This window comes from Teleopsis dalmanni, chromosome 1 (genome assembly GCF_002237135.1).
Source record: "Teleopsis dalmanni isolate 2A chromosome 1, ASM223713v2, whole genome shotgun sequence".
In the NCBI taxonomy this organism is placed as follows: domain Eukaryota; kingdom Metazoa; phylum Arthropoda; class Insecta; order Diptera; family Diopsidae; genus Teleopsis; species Teleopsis dalmanni.
Window position 1 is genome coordinate 225,065,750 of NC_051846.1, and position 24,870 is coordinate 225,090,619.

At 30.4% G+C, this 24,870-nt stretch overlaps 1 protein-coding gene across 1 annotated transcript in view; it reads left to right on the plus strand.

The window, feature by feature from the left end:
- Nucleotides 1-24,870, plus strand: part of LOC119672423 — a 43,693-nt gene that overhangs the window by 11,984 nt on the left and 6,839 nt on the right. Inside the window, exon 3 of the mRNA XM_038083471.1 lies at nt 10,248-10,448. Within this exon, the coding sequence (XP_037939399.1) occupies nt 10,248-10,448 (201 nt within the window). The remainder of the gene's footprint in view (nt 1-10,247; nt 10,449-24,870) is intronic.

Here is a 24,870-nt window from a genome sequence, read left to right on the forward strand (position 1 = left end):
ATTCCGGCCTTGAAACTATAGGTTTTAAAACCGTTTTATGCGGTTGGCGAAAGAGATCATTTTTTGAAGATTTATGTTCGGAATATCTGTCACGTTCCTTATATCGTAGACTTTCACAGTGAAATGTCTCAATTTTACCAGGTTTGAACAAAATGTTCAGATAGCAAGATTTACTAAAAACATTTTCCAGTCCACGGGATCTCTATATTTATAATGTTCTCCAGGTTCCTTAGCTGATAGATTTCTTAAGGATAATGTCTTAATTTTGTAAGGTCTGGGTAAAATATTTAGTGAACAATGGATTACTATAGAAACTTTTAAACCCAGCGACACTTTTATTCGATAATTATTATATTGTTGTAAACATTGTTTCCCACTGTTGACTGAATGAAACGAAAATAATTTATACCATTCATTTCCACTGTGAGATATATACATTTGAGTTAAGTTGAGGGCTTCTTAATATGAGCAGTAATAAAGAACAAGATGCAATAGTGTATTTATATTATTTATTATTATTATTTATTAATTTTATTTATTATATTTATATTATTTATTATTATTATTACTTATTCATTACTATTATTATTATTATTATTTATTATTTATTTATAAAGTTTTTATTACAATAAATATTGAAGTAATTAGTACTTTCATAAAGTAATTAGGATTAATTTCACATTTTGAAGACATGTTCTTTAAACTAAATTATTCTTTAGCATTAGCTATTCAAAATGAGTTCTTGAAACTCTAAAACACATACCTACATTAAAAAACAATAATAATTTCTTTCCTATTCCTTCTTATTTAAATTTATTACTAATATTTTTTCATTGTCTGTTGTTCCTTGTGTATATTTCTCGTATACATTAACTTCATTTGAGACAACATAGTTTAAAGGTCGCGGCACCAAAGTCCTCTTAATGTTATATTACACTAGCATATTTTTTTACAATTCAACATCCTTGTTAAAATGTCCTTTCGTCTGGCATGTCGTCAACAACAACGTTATCATTATTCTTGTTATTATAGCTATTATAGCTACTGTAAGTCACTTCTTCGTATTGTTGCTCTTGTTAAATTTAACGCCTAAGGACATTGTTTCATTAAAGTTTATTCTTTTTCATGCTTAATTTTATTTCCTGCTGCGTTTACTTCACTTTACTTAACTTTACTCGGCTTTACTTTGCTTTACGTTCTAAACGTGCTCGTAAATACATGTACGCTTTCTCAAGTTTCCGTTTAATAAATGCTCTTTCCGGCATCCTGTTTGTGGGATGCTACCGTCTATTTAACTCTCCTGCAAATGCCTCAAGCAATAATTTTCTATTTGTTTGGCTGGCGTACTTGCCTGTATGTGCGGTGCACGCATATCCTTTGTACTGTATTAAAATGGCGTTGAATTGCTTGTTGTCTATATGGGACCCCATCCTATGGGTTCATTTATTGCCAATGAGATTTTTGACTTTTGTCTAAATCTAATTTCTTTGTTGTTTGATTTCTGGTGTGTTAAGTGATAATTTTTCAATTCTTCGCGTTGATCTAATTTACATTTTACAGCTGCTTGGAAATTATATGTAGACCTATATAAGAACGCAAAGTTTTGAATTACAGTATTTTTTTATTATATTACCGTAGATTATTTGAAGTTTATATACAATATACAAGAAAATCATAACTTATAAATACATATTTTTTAAATGTTTTGTGAGAAAAAATTTTTCTTAGCAAAATGAAGAATTGAACTGGTACTATTAATTAAGTTATAAACCAATTGCTTTGGAAATGAGAACATTTCGCTTTTTACTGTAACTCTAACCTCAGAACTTTTCGAAAATATTTATAGTGAAAATATTTTTTAAATGAAGTAATAAAATATTATACAAAGTCATACACATTCTTCTCTTCCAGCGCCATGTAAATTTACACTACATAATACATATTCTCTTATATTTTTTTTATACATTTAATTATTGTTTTCCACCAGATGGGGAACGTCAAGGCATTTATGATTTCATCAATAACAAATCAATCTCTGGTGGTAAACATAATCCTAACCACTTGGCTTACATTCCATAAAAGTTACGTACACCGACAAATAGTGACGCTTTTTCTCATAGACCCACTTCATCCGCTTTTATTGATAAAGTAATGGGCTTACCGAATCCTTAAAAGTTTTCCTTGAAAAAATTCAAACTACTCTTCCCCTTCACTTGCTTCTCCGATGCGAGTCAAATTATTTCTTCCTTTCACTTCCATTTAATAACCGGGAATACTATGATCTTAGGTGTAAATTTAAAACTATATTAAGGTAACCTTGTAGGTTACCTTAATATACACTCTCTTGAACATATAATAACTTAGGTACATAAATTCAATAAATATCAATTCACAGCTGTCTTTTTCTCTTTATATTTCCTGTCTTTGATATATAGAAAGGTATAGTTTAAAACTAGTCAGTTGCGATTTACTTTAATTAAGACACTTTTTAACATATAATAACTTAGATACATAAATTGAATAAATATCAATTCGCAGCCGTCTTTTTCTCTTTATAGTTTCTGTCTTTGATAAATAGAATAGTATAGTTTAAAGTCTGTTGTGATCTAGTTTAATTATAAAAGTATTTTCATTAAAATGAAATTTTGAACTCCACTATCAATGTAGTGTTACTACTAGTTCTGATGGATCCGTTAGAATTATTAGGTTCAAATGGAGAAAAATTCAATTGAATCGTCTTTAGGATAAGCCTATATTGAATAAACCACCTGCTTTAACTAAAAACAGATTAAACCTTGGGATGTTTGTTGGCTGCTTTCAACTAGTCCCAGTCTAGTTCTTTAGTAGTTCGATGCCTATTAGTCGTATTTGTAGTCTGACCTTCTATAAAGATGTTTTTAGTAGGATTATAGTTTATTTTATAAACTATTTATAAGTTCATATTAAAGTTTCTGATGCCATTTTTTTCAAAATGTATTCTCTTGGTTTGGTTAACATTTCAAATAAAAACGAATATTCTAAGTCTAAGCTTCATGTTGTAACGAGCATCGTCTACCTACTTACCACTCTCAAAGACTTTTAAAGACAAATATAATGTGAAAGCTATTAGAAAGCGTACTCAATACGGAGTACACACATACTTCATACTCCTCCCTCTGTTAACTTTTGCAGAATTAATAACACCACATAATCTACAACTGGCTGACTGCTAACAACAGTCTTTTATATTGGTCAAGTAGCTGTCCATTGATATTTGTGTTGGTTTATATGTTCATATGTAATGTTGTATGTAAGTATGATACTGTGTAATATAAACCAATACATACAACTAAAATGTTGTCGTTTCAGCTTTTGTTGATTTACAAAAGTTACGCCTGCAGCTCTTGTGTAATTAAATTTTGTATTTGTAGATGTGTTCCTTTATTAATTACTTGTCAGTTTATTGTTGTTTTTGCTGCCAAAAGCAAAGACATTAATTAATTTCAGCTTAAAGGACACTTTTGTGTACATATTAAAAGATATTTAATATTTTGTTGATATTCAATTTTTAATATGTTTAATTAAAATTTAGAATTTGAAGTGAAACACAACACACAAGCACAAAATACTGGAGATAATCCATATGCATACACATATGTGCCAAGGATTGGTTGGTTAGGGTAATAAAATGGTCAGATTATTAGTTGAAGGGATATAGTAAAATTTATATTATTCCATTTTTTTAGATATAAAGTTACTAAGATGTTAATGGTAAAATTTCACATGGAAGATTGAGGCTTTTAAACTGTTAGTAGTGTGGCAGTGGTGATAAAAGCTAGAACTTTTAAAACACGGTAGCTGCCTAACTAAAAGAAATTTCATAGTAGCAATATATATTTATAACACTCCAATAATAATAAATATTATAATATTATTTATTTATTTCTATTTGAGCCAGTGCACTTAAGCACTTTTACTCTTCTTAACTTGAGGTATTTTTAAAACCCTTTTTTACACCTTGACTGGATTATTGTTTATCACTTCATCAGACTAAGTAATAATTGTCCTCAGATCTGCATATTATTATTTTAATAAATAATAATAATATTAACTTTAGAATATTTTTTAAGAGATGCAAACGAACTCGTTTAAATGACAAAAAAAATGATAATCTATTTAAATACTTTAAGCGAGTGTCATTTTTTAAGCGTTTCAGTCGAATTATCAGGCTAAGAACGCTTTTTCCCTTGCATTTAACACAAAACCGTTTACCAGTATTTACATTTTGACGGCAGCGTTTAAAGTAAAAAATCCGCATTACCGAACCGCCGCCCCCTTAAGCTGACGTTTTTCCATATGGTTTTTATTTTGCCTGTAGCGTAATTCAGTCATAAATATTCTTTGTTTTTATTTATTTTATTTGTTTTCCGAAATATTTTCATTTTTCTTTAACTCTTTTCCTTTCTTTTTGTTTATGAATTATTTGTCTCCATTTTTTTTGTTAGCTTTTTTTTGTTTATTCTACATTTTTATACGATACAACGTAGGGCGCTTTCGTACCAGCGAAGGCTTCAATAATCATAAATTGTAGCCTTTTGTTGTTTTTGTATATGACGGTTAACATCCGCTGTTATTATTTAAAGAGTTTAGCCGCTTTTATGTATAAAACATAGCCTAAAGCTGTTGGCTGTTTAGCAAAAAGCACAGAAGTCAAGCTATTACGCGCTGTAGTAGTGTGGTATGTGGATTGATGTATAAGTAAATAAAATGCATAAGGGAAAGATTTTGAAGAAGAAAAGGGTTTATGAATCTTTAAAATATTTATGTTAACTGAATTGAACGAAATTGTGGATTCGCTTACTAAAGATTTTTTACAAATTTGAAAATGAATAAGATATGTTTCTGATATAAACAAAGATTACTAATAACTCTATAGAATGTTCTATGATTTTTATTAATTCACTTAATTCTTTTTAAAGTATTTTTAGAATATAACAAGTTAAACTTTGTAATTATTTTATCCCCTTTCTGTTCAGTTGCCAATTGGTCTCTGTATTCAGTACTTAGTTATGTAGATGTTATATGATTAATATAATTTATATAACAATTTATATAATTAATAATTCATTTGTTGTATAAATTTAACATCTTACTTTAATACTAGACTCTTGTTCAGTACTTATATATCTAAATGTTGAAGTATTAATACAACTAGTGTTGTTGAAAACTGAGAATTTGCAAAAGTACATCAAAGAGAAAGATAGCTGAAGTTGTTTTGTTCTGTAGATGTTCATACAAATTTAAAACAGTACTCTCTTAAAACAAATGCAATATTTCTTCCTTCAGTAAGATATGCTGGGCTTTAGACTACATTTCTGTAAAATCAGATAGATAATTCATTATTATATTTCAGTTGAGCTTTTGTTACAGTATATCACCCAAGCGGTCACAGAAATAATTGAGTAAAAGTGCTTAAGACACTAACTCGCATTTTATCAAATTAAGAAAAAAAAAATGATATATAACATGTTACTGATTTAAATTAATATAACAATATTAATACAATTATATATAAACAACCGTGAGAAAATTAAATACATTATTTTATTGATTTTTAACATTAAGAAATTATTTTAAAATTGGTGCTTTGAAATTTATTTATTTTCTTTATATATGATTTATAAAGAGCACAGAGTCTCGGAAAAACAGCCGAATTGCTTTCGAATTCATACTAATCATTACATCTCGTTCCAAGAATATCCTCCTCTGTTGCTTTCTACAACACTATACGACGCATCCGTTGTGTTTATATTCAGGCTTGTTCATAACCATGCTTAAGCATTTGAACGGCCCATTCTTTAACACGCAATATTTCTAACATTGGTATGGGCTAGATATTTGCAATTCTTAACGTATTCAACTGGTTTAAATATGCCTAGCCATCTATATACAATTCTAAGGAATGTGCAATTTAAAAAGCTTTCTTCGATCAACGAATATCATCGACCCACCCACAACTAGAGCAGACAGGACCGCCTTATGTGGTCCAACTAACTTCAGCGTAATCACAAAGCAGTGCCAACAGAAAAAGCAGCACAGAAAATGGCTATGGTTGGAGAGTAACTCCATTCGAAATAGAATGTTTCAAAAACTGACTTTAAAGTTGAACCCTTCACCTTCTAAGCCATGAGTTGGTGTAAACTCATTAAACGGTTTTTGTTAATGCTGTCAACTACACTGCAATGGCAGACATCAAGGCAACAATTTTTCTCCACTCTCCACTTTTTATGTATAAAATTTTTTGAAATATGAAAGATTTCGAACGACTAACTTAAATATTATGAAATAAGCTAATATAACAGGGAAGGAAGAAGGTACCAACCAACGAGTTAGATTCAACTCGTTGGTTGCATGGTTGATGGCTGTGGCGTTTGGTGTTACTGTTAAATTAGATGAGGTGTTGTGTAAAGTACATAGACGTGCCCACCACAATTAACAGCATGAAGTACGGAGCACATTTAGCAAATCTGTATGTGTATTTGTGTGCATTTTCAGTGTATTTAAAATGTCATTTTGGTGTCAGCCTCAGACTTGTCTAATGTCAAATAATAATCATAGTATGCATTGGCACTAAGAAAGCAGCATTCAACAATAACAGTAATAGCAATAATAAGAGCAATAATACAAACAACAACAACAACAATGTACTTCAATGTGCCTATGCAAAAACAGTAACAAAAGTAACATTATAACATCAACAACAATAAAAACAACAACAACAACACTAATGAGAGAAACAAAAATAAAATTTAAATGCTGACAAAAACCAAAAACTTTTCTGCTTCTTTAGAATTTCTTAAATGTGCATAATTGTTTTTAGTGTTGTCGCTTTGTTTTTGTACTATTTTGTTGTTGTTGTTGTCGCCTTAGCAAAGTGGTGATAATTTCAACGGTTGTTTGAAATGAGTATTTAAAAAGCTCAGTTACAGGCAGAGGGGACCTCATTACTTCACTTAGTCTGTACAATTTTCTTTACTTTGTCACATTGCTACATTTAAGCATGTATGTGTGTACGTGTGTGTATATATCACTTCTTAATGGATTTTATCTTATTACCAAAAAGTTCCTTGTCGCCTCTTATTTGACATAAACATACATTCCATTTAAGTGAGTATGTTCGTGTATGTGTATGTGTATGTGTGTGTATGTATTTAATTTTTGCATGTGCCTTGTTTACACTTTAATTTCTTGGCTTAAAAATGGCGACAGATTTATTTGCAATTTCTTAAGGTTTTCCTTCTGCTTTTGTTGTAGTTGTTGTTGTAGCTGTTGTATTTGTTGTAATTGCTCCATGCCTTAGCAGTGCATAATTAAAAAAGTTTCATTTCATTTTGTTGGTTTTCTCGGTTCGTTTCGCTTGTTTATGTTCATTTGTTTTCTGTAGATTTTATATTTTTCTTTGGACTTTTCTGGGTTGTTTGCTGGGGGCGTCTTTTAATGAGATGAGTTTTAATCAAGCTTCATTTAATTTAATAGTAATTTAAGATATTTGGTGTTTACTTCAAATTTGAACTTTTTTTCGTTTCTTTAAGGACTTTTTTGACAGTGTCTTATAAGTATAAAATTCATATAAACATTTTTAAAGTTGTAACACCACTATCCATTATCCAGATTAGAGACATTCGTATACCAAATGGTTTCATATAAAATTCATATAAACATTTTTAAAGTTGTAACACCACTATCCATTATCCAGATTAGAGACATTCGTATACCAAATGGTCCATGAGTCATACTGTTGCTGTCAAATTCTTCTATTTAAATTGTTTGATGCAGTTTTCATGAATATTGTTAATTTCAGAAGCAGGTTACACCGATCGCACCTCATTATTTAAATGTCTCAAGAATATGCTACACTATTCAATGCCGTACTTCATACTATTTTATCTACCACATAAATGGCCTGAATTCTTGTTTAAAAAACGCTGGAATCTAAGATTGTAGAGTCTATTAATTTCCTTCATATTGAATTCAAGCTTTGAAGTATCCACTCACATATGGATATTGATGATGTGATTTGCGATACTCCAGTCTTGTCTGATAAAGATTAGGGTTGCGATATATTGATAGCTTCGATTTATCCTTAAAGTCATGCTGAGTTCGAATATGATAGTTTTTGTTGTTGACGTCCTTAGAGATCTATTTAGCAGATTATATAAAAGAAGTTACAAAGGTGTATACATGGGTTAGGTTGTGGAAGGGAATATAAGGAAAAAAATAGGTTAAAGTTTTTTAATTGATGTCAATCACGATCAAGGCGAAAAAATCTGACCTCTTAAATGATGCGGGTCCATAGGTCGATTGGATTTCAAAATTACTATATACATTGGAACAAATAAACATATAGGTGAGATTATGGGCAGTTAATCTGTAGTTATGGTACATATTAGGAACTGATGCATTTATACATGACAAATAATTGCTCAGCAAATAACTCAGCAATAACATCTTTCTAATAGATGTTATGTGCGGGACTATGGAGAACCTTGTTGCAGCGCAACCGTGGTCTATTATTGAGAGTTTTCATGTACAGATTTATAACTTCAAAGCATATTATTTAGTTGTTTTGGCATATAGCATAGTGAAAGTAAATATTCAGATTATTGCAATTTAATGCATTCGGGTAATTGGAACTGTGTCCTATGCAATGTTCAGGAGTTTTGTTTAATATTGCTTTTTAAAATGAAGTCTTATTTTAGATATTGATTATATTTGTTATTGTAGAGTCGCTGTTTACTATTAAAATAAATCTATGTTATCATTACTACACAATAATAAACCGAATCGCGCAATGAAATCTTCGAATACCATTCAAGCTACTCCTACTTTTATATGTAGCAAATAAACCATTTTAAGATAAAATATTTATTGTTATATAATATTTTTTACATATATTTTAATAGCAGCTTAGATATATATTAACTGTTTTAATATCAGATCAAAACACTAAGGGATGTTTCCGGCTAAAGCAGCCGGAAATATTGACACTAGTAAAATATGTTGTTCTCTCATATGGTGTACATTTTACACAAACGTATGGAGTAGTGAAACGTACTACTTTCACTACCCAATGCCCATATCACTGTTGAAGTCACTGCAACAATTACAACAACCAAACGACATTGGCAGCAGCAGGCAACACATAAAATATGCTTTATGAATTTTTTAAATTCATATCTCTGTGATATCTACAAGCAAAATTTAGTCGAATCGCTGATATACTTGTAGTGCTGCTACCGTAGATGTGTTGCCTTTGTTGTTGTTTGTACCGGGTAGTGGGTGTGATGCGTCTGATGGTGTCTGTCTGCCTTTTCGGGTGTGTGTGGGAAATTCTTTAGTCACACTTTGGTGTATCCGGTGCATCGCACGCTTCTCAATTGGAAGTAAGAGTTTTGAATTGGTTTGGTTTGACTAAAAGAGGAACTTCAACGTGGCCAATATTTAACAGCGCAGCATGTACGATTGCAATAAACTATGCATAAGAGCAACTGTATGAATGTGTAAACATACATACATATGTATCTGTGTATCTGTGCCTTAGTATCGCTGTGCGCTGATTGCCACAAATAAGAGAAATCAGAAAATTTCATTTATTTGAAAATTTTATGTCTTCATTTTGGTGTAAATTTGGAATTTTATATGAGCTTAGCATACCCATATCCGTGTATCCCTAGCCATATCTATAACGCCATCTATAACTACCATATATTTGTATCTGTATCTGTGTATCTGTCCCGCTGTAGCTGCGACTGTAATTCCTATTGAAATTTGCAATTGCATGAAGAATAAATGCGCGTAACTGCTTGTACGCTCCATTGGGGTTAATTTCACGCAAGCTTCGCTGAAGTTCAAAGTTTATTTTGCAAAAATATCTTTTTATTTTTTTTTTTTTTGATAATAATTTAGCAGCACGTATTTTTGGGGCAAGATATTTTATTGTGTGCTTTGCATTGGAAATAGAAAATCCATAAATCCAATAAATAATTGCGTTGCTGCTCCATGCAATCATGCATTTTTCATGCAGAATTGCGTTCGCATTTCGGTTTTGTTCATGAAATGCGAATTTCATTAGGAATCCTTCTGCTCCTGCTATTGTGTATTTTTGGTAATAAGAATACATTTTGAGATTTATTTACTCAACTTGTTATTAAATTTAAATGAAAACAATATGCTTTACTTACTTTTCTGATGAAACGATTTTCTTTCAGGTAAAAGCTTTACACTTACAATTGTGATATCAACGAATCCAATACAAGTTGCCACTTACAATAAAGCCATCAAGGTAACTGTGGATGGTCCGCGTGAACCACGTTCCAAAGTGCGTCATCAAGGCTTTCACCCGTTTGCATTTGGTCCACAGCGATTTGGTCCGGATCCACTTATGGGTGGTTTACCATTTAAATTACCAGGTGAGTAGTAATGAAAAGTGATTTTTTTGATATATCAATTTAAATAATTAAAATTATTCCTATTAAACTGATACTGACTATACATACCTGTATTACAACTGCACTAAAATAGATAGTGGAACTTTGCTCTCTGTATAGCTTAATCAAAAAGAGAGTAGCTTAGAAAGCAGTTAAAATGTAGTCAGTTATCAATATAAGTCAAAGTCTTAACAGTCAAAACTATATGTATAGATTTGTATACCTTCTGCAAATAAAGCGATCCATATGCGAAACCAAAATGTCGTTGTAAACTGCTGGTTTCAAATCAAATAGAAAGGAACTGGTTCAGAAATCTAAAAATAAAATATCGTAAGTGCTGAGTGTATGGGCTTAGGCTTCTAAGTAGAGTTCCCTGCCCTAGAGGTCTGCGTTCGATTTAACCTCTCCAACTTACATAGTTCCACATTTGTATCTATATGGATAGCCGAAAAGCCGATAGCCAAACAAGCATAATTTTTCTACAAACTCTCCCGGATAACCTTAATGAGTATCTACGACACGTTGATGATACTTACAAGGAAAAAGCGAGTACTACGTTGTTAAGTAGTTGTTCACACAGAAATCGAAGACAATTAATCTGGATATCATCTTTCAGAAACTGGTCTAGTCATACAATTTTGTAAGTTATTTGTTGAAATATGTTGGTACGCCATTTAGGGTTGTCAAATAACCGAATACCTATTAAATCAATAATGATACAACAATTTCAGTAACCTTCAGATAGAATAAATGACATGTAAACGTTGTTTTGAATTGACATCTCAAACCCTAGTTGGATCTCCGGTATTTTTTTCCACAGAGAACGTTATTTTTCGCGAATATTTCACTTAGGCATATAGACGTACTGTCTCTATCACTGGTCACTTAAAACAGCACTTACTATATTATTGAATCAGAAATTGTTTTAATAGATTTTAAATGGATTTGTGAAAGTATATGATTATGAGACCTCTAAATATATGATTTGGTTTCTAACCCCTTTCCTGTCATTATTTCTATATATAATATCTACCCTCTAACTTTTTAAAATATGTAGAATTTATTTAAATTTATCGGTGTATTTTCAAGTCGCTTATTCTTCCTTTGGTGTTGACTTTATTTAATTCTTTTTTCACTGACTTTTTCTGAATTGTTTCATCCTGTTGTGTTATCCTTGTTCACAGTCCTGTTATGTGTAGCGTGTTTATTGTTATTGCCGCTTAAATGTTGCGCTTTCTGCGAGCCCACAGAAGCGCCCTTTAAAACAATTTAACTTGAAGGAGGCATGCGTCTTTTTGCCATAATACATAAATTCCATTTGTGACTCGTTAAAGGATTAAGCATTTTAATGGATTTTAAGCATCAAAATTTCAAGCTGTTGTAGCAATCCAATTGTCAACTGCTATGTTCTTTGTTGCTGCCATCACTGTTGCTGCTGCTGTTGTAATTGTTGCCGTGCTCATTTTACTTATTGGTGCTGTAACTGCTACAATTGCTGTTGTTGTTGTTTTGTTATTATTTTAAGTGATTTCATATCATTGTTGCGTTGTTGTTGTTGTTGTTACACTTTTGTTATTGTTTTTGTTAAGTATATATATTGTTGTCGACATTATCCTGATGCTGCCAACTGATGATTATGCTGATGAGTCTGTTGTATGCGTTGACATCATTTTGATTATTTCGATTTAAATTGTTATGACAAATGATAAATAAATGCATTTGGGGTTGATCTTTGATAATTACTGGAATAAACCTTAAAGGCTTTAAGTTTTAAACTTCATAAAATTCTTGTTTATATTTAATATGTTGGCTATGGCTCTACTTTTTAGGACTTGGTCATTACAGAACATTAAGATGAACTCTCGAGAAGTCATTAAATGACAATGATGTTTGCATAAAAGGATTTTATATTAAAATCAGAAAAGTTCTAGTTCTCTTTTTTGTGATATATAGTAATTCGAAGAATGACAAACAAATCGTCGAACATTTCCAAGCAGATTACATATATCTTATATTATATTTCAATTAAGGTTGAAAAAAAGACCGCGCCTATGAAAATAATTTATTTAAATCATCGAAACATGTCACATATTTTTAAATTCTATACAAGAATAGACTGTGGACTTATAAAATATGATATAAGAAACTGTAAGAACACATTTATCTTGAAAGAATTTATACTTTATATATTTATTCATACTTTTATATTTATCTATACATAAAACTTTTTGTGTTTTATATATTATGTCAGTTCTTTTGATTTCCCAGACAGCGATGTACTGTGTTTTTATATTAACTGCTGAATCTAACTGAACACTAGACATTCCACCTATTTGATTACATTTATAAAGTGCAGAAGGTTGAGAATATCCTTACCATCTCACATATATCAAAGTTGGGTAGTCAGGACGTTCTCGTTGAGGATATCTCAAAGTTATCCTTCGCAAAGTTGGATAGAATGTGATTGGAAGTCTCGACATTTTCCGAACTAAGTTGCATTTCTGTAACATCAAAATTCTGTAATTGGTTGAAATGTTATTGAATTCATTCAGTTAGTAAAGTAAGAAAAGTTTGCATAACTTATTTCTGGGTAGATATTTTATATCTATTGAAGAATACGTTTATATTACTATAACTTAATTTACTCTAAGCTTGTATTATGTTGAACTCGAAAGCCGTCAACTTATAAGTGGCTTATTTTAGGTGAGCCTGGAAAAGAATGTTGAGACGAAAGATCACACCCCAAAGGAACTCAATGGTTATCATTCTATCAGCCGTTCCAAGAGTTGAATTATTTTTCTTGCAAAAAATTATTTTCTTTTTTTAGCATATTCTTCGCAGTTATTTTTTCGGAAATGTAATTAAAATTTAGAAAATATTTCTGGATGGATTTTTATTCCGTTGGAGAATACATTTACGTCACGATAACTTAATTTAATATTAACTTCAATCAAATTCAACTTGAAGCTTGTCTTTTTATTATTGACTTCAATAAAATATTTTCATTCATGAGTTAAAAACCTATAAGATTCCACCGAAAGATTTGCAACTATAAGGACTTTTATATAAAGTTCTATTTTAACTTATCATTAGTTAACTGAAAAAAGTCCAAATAGAAATATGGTTAAAAGATATATTATTTTTTCTTTATTATTGTACTACTCTCACATTGCTTCCTTACATTAACATAATCAATCATATTGAAATCTTGTAATTACACTGAAAGGATTCATGTTTGAATGAGGTTTTTCCAGTAAATAAATTTTTTAATTATAAATTATTAAAAAAAAATATACTCACTGTATTTTAATTTTCAAAATGGGTTTTAATCTATAGAGTTTTATCCTTCATTTTTAATAAGGAACATCTTTATCCTGGTACGCACTGGTTACATTAGTGACACCGCATCGAACCCAAAAGTAAAGACAAGGCAACTCTAAGCATTGCGGCTGTCTTTGGTAGCATCCGTCGTAGCTGTCATGGCGGATATGTGCTTTCCTTTTTGCATATTAAATTTAATTTATTAAATATTTTATTAAAAAGGAAGACAACAAAACAAACAAAAATAAAAAATAATAAATAAATTAAGAATAAAAAGGAAAAGACGGAAATTCAACGCGGCGTAATAATTATAATCACGTATGCTGCTCTACGCGTACTGGCAGTGGCGGGAGTACATCAAAAAGGCACCGGGGTTAAGTAATGATGATGATACGAATAATGAACAGGAGTGTGGGTTGGTGGATAGGTTGGTAGCAGTGTTGTTCGGTGTGGGTGTGGCAAAAGGCAAAAGTGTGTGTTACATAATAATCCTTTTTCTTATTTTTTTACCAGCGTATGTATTCAGGTCACAGGCGATACACAATATAACACACAAGCGCATTCATTTACACTTTTTCTGCTCGATTTTTGTTGTTTTAAGTTCTATGTGTAATTTAAGCGCCTTGACATGCTCCGAAAATGCTCTAAGTATGCCAAGCATTGGAGAGGGTATGTGGAGGTCTGCTGTGAGTGCAAAGAATTATTTGACTTCTTGTTGTTACTCGTATATCTGATATAAACACTAAGTTGTGTAATATTAGTGAAGGAGGGGGAAGAGCAGTCCCGGAGAGGGAAGGGGGGAAGGAGAAAAAGTAAAGGGTTGGTAATTTCAAGAAAACTTTTATGTTTTTAGCAAAAATTAATTCAAGTTGAAAATTCATTTAAAATATTAACACGCTTATGCCTTGTGCAAAGTGTACGGGGGAAAGTTGGTAGTTGTGTTTACACATATGTATGTGCCCCGCTCTCTGTAGGAATTAATATTTTCATGACAAAAATTATATCAAGTGGAAAATTTTAATGTAATTTTCACTAAAAATCAGTAAAACTTTTCTTTTAGTTACGTGAAAGCATTTTATTTCAAACAAAAGTTTTTCCTTCTCGTATCGACATGTGTGAACTTATGTTTGCACGTGTATTCATGTCTGGTAACAAATGGAAATTTTTCCCAGTGTATACTGTTACACTTATAATAATATCTATTGCATTTCACATACGTATTCCGTATTTAGTCATTAGTTATTGCAAAGAAGGATTTCCGTAGCGGAAGTGTACAATTTTCCACAGTTGTGGCTAATGGTATTAGTATTCTTCTAAAAATCAGCACTTTTTTCTACAAAAAAGTTTCTAATATCAGTATCAAAACGAACAAACTTTTCAAGAATCCTTTAATGTTTAATAAAGTACATTCATTATATATTATATAATTAATATAAAATAGCACTTGTGCTGGTTTTTGGCGGTAGTCAGTATAATCTACAGCAGTGGTGCTATACCAGTAAAAATCTGCAATGCTTTTCAACATTTTTTGTATTATTATCAGACTCTTTGACTTCTGTTTAATAAATAAATATATGAGCTTACTGGAATGCAAGAGATGAGTGAAGACCAATCTGATCAATTAAGCCAAATAGGAAGAAGGATATTTGAAAGAAGAAATATCAGTTTTTAGTGTATACAATTTTGTTTATTTGAAAAACTTTTATTGTTCCAATAAAAGTTTTTATGCATGAGACTTAATGAGTTTTTAAGATGAGACTTAATTATAATATTTTACATATATTTTACATATGAAATTTAAAAATAATACAAATTAAAATAAAAACTTTAGTTTTAAGCAGTTTAGTTTTTCCTCAAGCAGTTTCGACTTTATCTTTTCTTTCTTTGAGGTAAGCATCTAATTGTGCATCTAGTTCTTCAGCTGTCGGACTTTCACGTTTTTTTCCTATAGCAACACCTTTTCCACCATGGTTATTTTTAAATGATGTCTTCTTTTGAGATGTGGTAGGTCCTTCTTTCTTTTGTTTTGGAGAAGGCGCTTGACGTTTTTTTACAGCAGGTACTCTATTGCCAAGACGTTCTTGAAATCCGTTTTTGAATATCGATAAGTCTGAAGTCACTAATTGTATATTCATAGGTCGTCCATCTAAAGTTACTCCATTGTATTGTTTAATTGCTTTGTAGGCATCGGTGACTCTTTCGAAAATTACATCAGCTGTAGCTAAGGAGCGTCCAGAGCGATCATAATGCACTGCTGCTTTCTTTAATATTCCACATTCCGAAAATAGATCATGCATATCTTTATCCGAAACTCCAAAATCAAGATTAGATACAATTAGTTTAGCTGATTCTGATTTTTTTATAGCGGCAACTCTTTTAGGTCCATCAAAATGATTACGTTTCCAAGTATTATTTTGGTTTCCAGTGAATTTTGCTTTTTGAATGCCCCCATGGCCGTGTCCCTTTTGAACAGCATTAGCTTTTTTCACCACAGTTTTCTTATTTTCAGTAGAGTTTTTACGATTTCCAGTATTACGATGTCCTCCAGCTGTTCCAGTGGGCTTTCTTGTCTTATTAGCTCGGTTAGCTTTAATGATGTCATCCAAACTCATTTCAATATGATGTGCCATAGTTAATGATTTAATTTATTTTTCTGTATTTTACTATTAAAATTCAATGTTTACAGATAAACTGTGTATTCTTAATAACGATGTATTCGACTTGAATAAATTTTGATTACTGACTTATGTTCTCAATATTCACTTGTTTTATACTATATTCGTCAACGTACTAAGATATGAAATTTTTAAAATTTTTTATATTTTTCCGGGAATCAGGTAAAAATTTTCCTGTTTTATTTGGTAATTAGTGGTCTGTATCAATAAAGCATGTACTTAGAACATATGTATAAAAAGGGTTTCTGGAAAAATTTTCATTATTTTATTACCTGTATTGCTGATATATTTCCTCCATTCATTTTTGTCCTTGAATTTTTATAACTCCTAAGTATACAAATGCTTTTTAATATGAAATGTTTAAATAATTATTTGGAATAATAATTATGACTATGTAGACTAAAAGATAGAAATTGGATATCATAAAAAATGTGTTGATAATTTTGAAATGTTTAAATAATTATTTGGAATAATCTTTATGACTATGTAGACTAAGGGATAGAACTTGAATACTATAAAAACTGTGTTGACAATTTCAAATATTCTTGATAAAATTTTTAAATATTCAATTTCATATATTTATGTACTTAAATTGAAATGCCATCTAACTGCTAAGGAAAATGTTTATTAGATTTGAAAACAGATCCAGATGTTCTCCCGAGATACAATTTAAACAAAGAAGATTTCTTTAACGCAACAAGCTTAGATATTCTAAGCTTAGATGTCCTTTAGGTTATTCCATATTTTAAAGGGTTTCATATTTGTATACTTTGATATGGCCGGCCTAGGATTTTTCTACAGAAATTCTTTCATAGAAGAATTCTTCTGGAAGATTATTTATCCAGAATTATTGAAATCGCCGAAGGAGAATGAAATAAAATTTTTAAGTTTTGCATAAAGTTTGCTTAGATAGCGATATAACTTCATTTTTTGTCGATTGTATAAGCCTTGCTCTATTGCAAATTATAACGTTCCCTTGCAAAATTTTTACTAAACGTAAGTTTTTATCCAGGAATTAATTAATAAAAGTTTTCGTTTTCTTCCTCCATTTCGATCAACACTACTAAAAGTTTTTTAATTTTTAAACTAATCGTGTTTAATGATTTTAGATACTACATATAACATCAATAGAACATATTGTCCTATTCTTAATTAGTGTTCTTTTTAGTATACTTCCTTAATACGCCCTACTCGTAATAAGAATTATTAATTTCAATATGTTTATAGCGATTTACTTCAAAATTGGGTTTACGACCCATAATAGAGATTATTAAATATTTTTTCAGTACTGTAACAAATATAATCTTTATATTATAATTTATTGTCTATGATTAGAGCTATTAACTTCAAAAGGAGTTCTGTTTTAGTATTAATTCCATATTCGTAGAGTATAGTAAAGTCCAGTTCTTTTTAAATTTAGAAGAATTAGAATTGCTAATATATGCTACCATTGGCTTAATAGGCAATTGGGAATATAAGTTCATATAGTTCGCGCTTCTATGTGAATAGCGCAGAAGTATAGACGCTGAGTTATAAAACAGCATTGGAAGTTTTCAAAACAAAAGTTCTTCATGAAATCTTTGACCCTTTACGAGTAAGCAAACATTACCGCATCTAAATGAACCAAGAGCTGTATAAGCTTGATCAACACTGTTATTTAATGCAGAGAACTAACATTCAATGGCTTAACTTTCTTCGAAATGTTGTAAGACGGGAATAACTATGTTGACGGAGAATAGATGATTAGAGATAAAAATATTTAAAGCAGCAGTTGAAGAAAGAGACACAGAGGTAAGCTGTGTCTCTGGTGAAACGAACAAATTGACGGATCAATAACGGCACTTGATGTGAGACTCTGTAAAATGCGTGTACGCAGCTGAGACGTCCGGAGGGAAGTGCTGTATTAAGCTCAAACCCGATAGCGGGATATTATAGCCATTTAACAGCAACAGCTCATAATATAGATTATTAAACAATTTCCAATCTTATTTTCCTAACACGTTGAAGACTGTCGCCTATATTTCACATTTGTTTATAGTTATAGCTATAGAAAACAATCAGTTTTGTGGAGTATCGTAATTTCTAGGTCTCTTCAGAACAAACCATACATAATAGAGACATTAATTATTTTCATATTACCTTTTAATATATTAAAGAAAATCAGTATTTTCTATCTTTATTTATCTACTTTACACTTTGAAATTGGACTAAATTTATATTGTATCCATTTAATAAGGTTGAAATCAATTAAAATCCCAAATTTCTAAACAGATTTTCAAGGAACTTGAATTTTGCATGAATATGACTATTTTGACAACTAGAATGTTATAACGACACACTGTCAAATTTTTGCAAAATGTCAAAACAGGTGAAGCAGTTGTGGCTTTCCTACTTGTTAAGCCATAAAATGGCACAATTGCCGATTATTTTCCTACAAATACCCCATGTTTACCATAAATAAATAAATATATGAGCTTACTGGAATGCAAGAGATGAGTGAAGACCAATCTGATCAATTAAGCCAAGTAGGATGAATTTAATATTTGAAAACAGAAATATCAGTTTTTAGTGTATACAATTTTGTTTATTTGAAAAACTTTTATTGTTCCAATTTATACAAGAACAAGATGAGACTTAATTATAATATTTTACATATATTTTACATATGAAATTTAAAAATAATACAAATTAAAATAAAAACTTTAGTTTTAAGCAGTTTAGTTTTTCCTCAAGCAGTTTCGACTTTATCTTTTCTTTCTTTGAGGTAAGCATCTAATTGTGCATCTAGTTCTTCAGCTGTCGGACTTTCACGTTTTTTTCCTATAGCAACACCTTTTCCACCATGGTTATTTTTAAATGATGTCTTCTTTTGAGATGTGGTAGGTCCTTCTTTCTTTTGTTTTGGAGAAGGCGCTTGACGTTTTTTTACAGCAGGTACTCTATTGCCAAGACGTTCTTGAAATCCGTTTTTGAATATCGATAAGTCTGAAGTCACTAATTGTATATTCATAGGTCGTCCATCTAAAGTTACTCCATTGTATTGTTTAATTGCTTTGTAGGCATCGGTGACTCTTTCGAAAATTACATCAGCTGTAGCTAAGGAGCGTCCAGAGCGATCATAATGCACTGCTGCTTTCTTTAATATTCCACATTCCGAAAATAGATCATGCATATCTTTATCCGAAACTCCAAAATCAAGATTAGATACAATTAGTTTAGCTGATTCTGATTTTTTTATAGCGGCAACTCTTTTAGGTCCATCAAAATGATTACGTTTCCAAGTATTATTTTGGTTTCCAGTGAATTTTGCTTTTTGAATGCCCCCATGGCCGTGTCCCTTTTGAACAGCATTAGCTTTTTTCACCACAGTTTTCTTATTTTCAGTAGAGTTTTTACGATTTCCAGTATTACGATGTCCTCCAGCTGTTCCAGTGGGCTTTCTTGTCTTATTAGCTCGGTTAGCTTTAATGATGTCATCCAAACTCATTTCAATATGATGTGCCATAGTTAATGATTTAATTTATTTTTCTGTATTTTACTATTAAAATTCAATGTTTACAGATAAACTGTGTATTCTTAATAACGATGTATTCGAGTGGAATAAATTTTGATTACTGACTTATGTTCTCAATATTCACTTGTTTTATACTATATTCGTCAACGTACTAAGATATGAAATTTTTAAAATTTTTTATATTTTTCCGGGAATCAGGTAAAAATTTACCTGTTTTATTTGGTAATTAGTGGTCTGTATCATAATAAGAGTTCTTAATTTCAATATGTTTACAGCGATTTACTTCAAAATTGGGCTTAATACCCATAATAAAGATTATTAAATATTTTTTCAGTACTGTAACAAATATAATCTTTATATTATAATTTATTGTCTATGATTAGAGCTATTAACTTCAAAAGGAGTTCTGTTTTAGTATTAATTCCATATTCGTAGAGTATAGTAAAGTCCAGTTCTTTTTAAATTTAGAAGAATTAGAATTGCTAATATATGCTAGCATTGGCTTAATAGGCAATTGGGAATATAAGTTCATATAGTTCGCGCGTCTATGTGAATGGCACATAATAAATTTTGACTAAATTTTTATTGTATCTATTATGGACTGATCCATTTAATAATGTTGAAATCAATTAAAATCCCAAATTTCTAAACAGATTTTCAAGGAACTTGAATTTTGCATGAATATGACTATTTTGACAACTAGAATGTTATGGCGACACACTGTCAAATTTTTGCAAAATGTCAAAACAGGTGAAGCAGTTGTGGCTTTCCTACTTGTTAAGCCATAAAATGGCACAATTGCCGATTATTTGCCTACAAATCCCCCATGACTCTCACAGGCAATTTGTATCTGAGACATGTACAAATCTTAGCTTGTAAGTATGTCAAGTGTGTCAAAAAGTGCCTAAACGGTATTATTGACGATTTGCAAATTGTTTTGTCAAATTTGTTGTTATTTGCAACGCTTTACTCCCCCTTGTAAGCGCACACGTTGCCAGACCGACCCATTAAACCTGGCACATAGACGGCACGTAAATAAGACACAAATTTAAGGCTGAACTCGGTTGAGTGTCGTTGAGTGGAGGGTAAATGCCAACCTCACACAAAATGTGTAAAGAAATTTGCAAACTTAAAAACATTTTTTTATTGTAAGTTTAAAATTATAAAAAAGATATTTTTTGGCAAAGGATATAAATAATATTAAAAAAGGAGCGTTGCAGGACGCATTGAAAGTTTGCATATGTTTTGCAATGTCAGGGTAGAGAGTGTGTTTGATACTTTCTTCCCTCATCCCTCCACCCTCCACCCTCTACCCACTTCCCAGTTCCAGTTGTGTTTTGTTTGGGTATTAGTATCGTATTGACACGTAAATTGACATGAAATTGAATCAATGCTGTAATATGTCCTTGGGGGATGCTTGCCAGGACATTTGCCGGCGGCAACGACTTTTCTGCATTACGCTAGTGATGTGTTCAACAATAGACTCGTCTTTCGTCCTGTGTACATTAACAATTTGTATTGACTTTAAAATTTCTTTTAAATTTTTAAATTGAGCTATCCTCCTGATATGCGTGCGAAATTGATGTTGCTAAGGACGAAGGGGTAGTTCGCACTGTAGTAGAGAAGCATGTTCATGAAGTTATGAATTTCTTGTTATTAGTCCTGTGTTTGGTATATTAAATTCCCTTCGGATTTATGTTTTACACTTCTGTTGAAATGAAAATGAATATTTCATATTTTGTGATTGTCACTGGAACTGGGAACTGGGAAGGCACATAGTTTATTAGTTTGCCATGACGTCTGCTGTGCTGTCATCACTTGGTGGCACAACGTGCACTCCATTATTTGTCACTTAAGCGTGTTTGTTGTGACATTTTCCAAATAAGTTAAAAATTTTATTAATTTTTCATTTTGTATCACTTGCATACATGTATGGCTTGATCTTGAGGATATCGTGATTATGACATGGAACTCAGATTTGTTAAGTATGAAATTTATTTTTTCATTAATGATTAATAAATGTTTTAAATAAAAGAAGTTTTTATAGAATAGACTAAGTTTAAATTAAAAGAAAATTATAGCCTAATGGCTAGGTCACACATATAATAACTAGATAAGAGAAGCTCACGGATAAGATATTTTAGCAATACAAAAATTTGCTTATAAAAGAATAATATATCGAATTAAGTTAATATAACTTTTTTACACCATCTTTCAAATAATTATATATGCTCCGTTTCTTTTTATTAATTAATATACATTTTTATTATATTTGTATGCATCAAATTGTATCAAATTATTATTATTGTGATAATTATTATTATTGTTATTGTGATAACAATAATGTGATTATTAAGTGATAGAAAATAATCATGAATAATTTCTTAATTTGAGTCCATGAAGATTTATCTATTTGACGAAGTAATCTTAGTAAATAATCACATTTCGTCCTTTAGTGTGTTAATATAGGTCATTGAAACGAAACCAAAATTAAAGACAATTTTTTCCTTGTGTTAATAAGAATTTTGAAATTAATTAAACTCACGACAATTTTCAATAACAATATATATTATATAATTATAATTTTCATATTCTTAAGATACTTAAGTCTATATCCTAATATATACCCAAAATAGAGAATTTAATATATAAAATATATTTCATTGCGATAATAAAGCTTCTTTGTGATTCATTTTTGAATTTAATTCCATTTAATAATATATATTCCATTAATATATTCATGTGTCAATATACAATTGACATCATCATAAAGATTAAGTGGATAATCTATACAATAAATCTACCATAATTAGTAAATGGATGTGGCCATTCGCAGTGAAATTTATCAAATCTTTTTTTTGACCACATATAGACATTCCTTCTTTAAAATATTACCCAAAAGTAACCAAAAAGGTCAAGTAATAATAATCATTGTTCGACGATTTCAATAACATTATAGTCTTTATGGATTGTACCGTGTGCAACCTTGACTATCACGGTTTCGATTAATTTCTGTATTCGCCTTCTTTAAACCTTGTGTAGTTAATAGAATCTATCATTTTGACTCTCCTACCATCTCTATTGTAGAAATGAAGCCAAACTAGATTTGGAATGATCAAGCATTGTAGAAACTCAGTTACAGTACCTAGCCAGAAATTTCAAGAATTGTGAAAACCTTATCCAAATTTTTTATATGGACTTATTTACTGTGGTTCATTTATTTGGTTTCCATTTGGCCTATATCACAATGTAGTGCATTTTCGAATAATGTTTATTGGCTCCATGTTTTTATTGGCTCAAATAAAATGAGTTCTGAAAAATAGCGTTATTTCTTAGAATTTATGACTAAAAATAAGATATGACCCTCCGTAATATCTTAAGTTAAACTAACTCTATAAACAGAATATTTCAAACCAATGAGGTACCTGTGCAGTCCTTTTTGGTAGTGCTAAATAGGTAACTCTTGGTTTTCGAACTCGACGTTCTTGTCGGAGTTTTTCTTTTTTTCGGAGAATTCTCAATCTTTAGAACATGATTATCTTTTTTCTTAAGATTTCCCAATACAAACCTTAAGATCTCATAAATTATTTTAGTAAACATTACTTTTCCGTATAGTTTGTTTTCAAATACTGAATTAATTATACTTCAATAATTTTTTTGAACATAGAATATTATTATTCAGTATTTTTAATTCCTTTTAGAACATAAATCCCGATTAGAGTATTTTAAAACTCATTATTTATATTTAAACAGTTTAAAAAAGAAAATCGTTACTGTTTCAAGCTTTTCACTATTAATTGTAAAGCTACTACAAGGAGGCATACTTACACTTCCCAATATAGAGGCAGACAATATATTTCTATTTAATTTTATTTTGCTATATATCTCATTTTATATACTTCCATACACTATAAAAGTTTCCTATGCCAAAAACAACAAACCGAGTAATGTGACCAAAAAACCAAGATGTAAAGCACTACAAAAAAAGCAAAAATTAACCATAACTTCCATATGCGGTGGCTGGAAATGGGTGAGATGAAGGTGTCCGCTTTTTAATATTTTAATATATGAGTTACTCATTCCTTTGTTCTTTTGTCTTATATTTACTCTGTTGCTCTCCGAGTGTGGCCTTGCGCAAATCTCAGCGAAAACAGCTGTTTTGTGGCTCATAGCTCAATTGTATTAAGAAGAAGAAGAAGAGCGCACACTGTTTTGACCGAATTCACATGCCACATGATGTTACCACGTTGAGTTGGTTTGGCACTGTTGACTGGTTGAAATAAAGATATCCACTGAGCTACAACATATGCCACGAAGTCATGGCATAAAATTCTTTGCTTTTTGAGTAGTTAAGGCAGAATTTTTTGAGCTTAAAATATTTGAGTTGAGCACATTTTGAAGATGTGGTGAATTAAATTGTAAGGAATTTTGTGGGAAACTGAGTGCCTGAGAAGTGGCTCGTGAAGAAATGCCGACGGTTAATCAAATTGTTGGTTAGAAAGTTATAAACTCCGTCGGTAACTTCTAAATGGCAATATAGGCATTCCATAGTACTTAATTCTATATATTATAATAGTAATATAAGAATATAAAATATGTAATATATAATAATTATTGTATATTATATAAAAATTGTTTTTTTTTGTATAAATAAGTTAAAAAAAACTGAAAATTAAATTAAAAATAGTATAAAAAGATTTGAAACTAAAAATTAATACCATTGTTTGACATAAAAATGATAAAAAAATTTGTATTTTAAGTTTTTTTAGGTTTTAAACAATATTTTATGTTTTTTGTGATATATAAAGTATTTTTTAATTTTTTTTATTTATGTTTACACGATTTTACTATAATTCTGCACATTTTTTGTTCTGCATCTAAATATACCAATTAA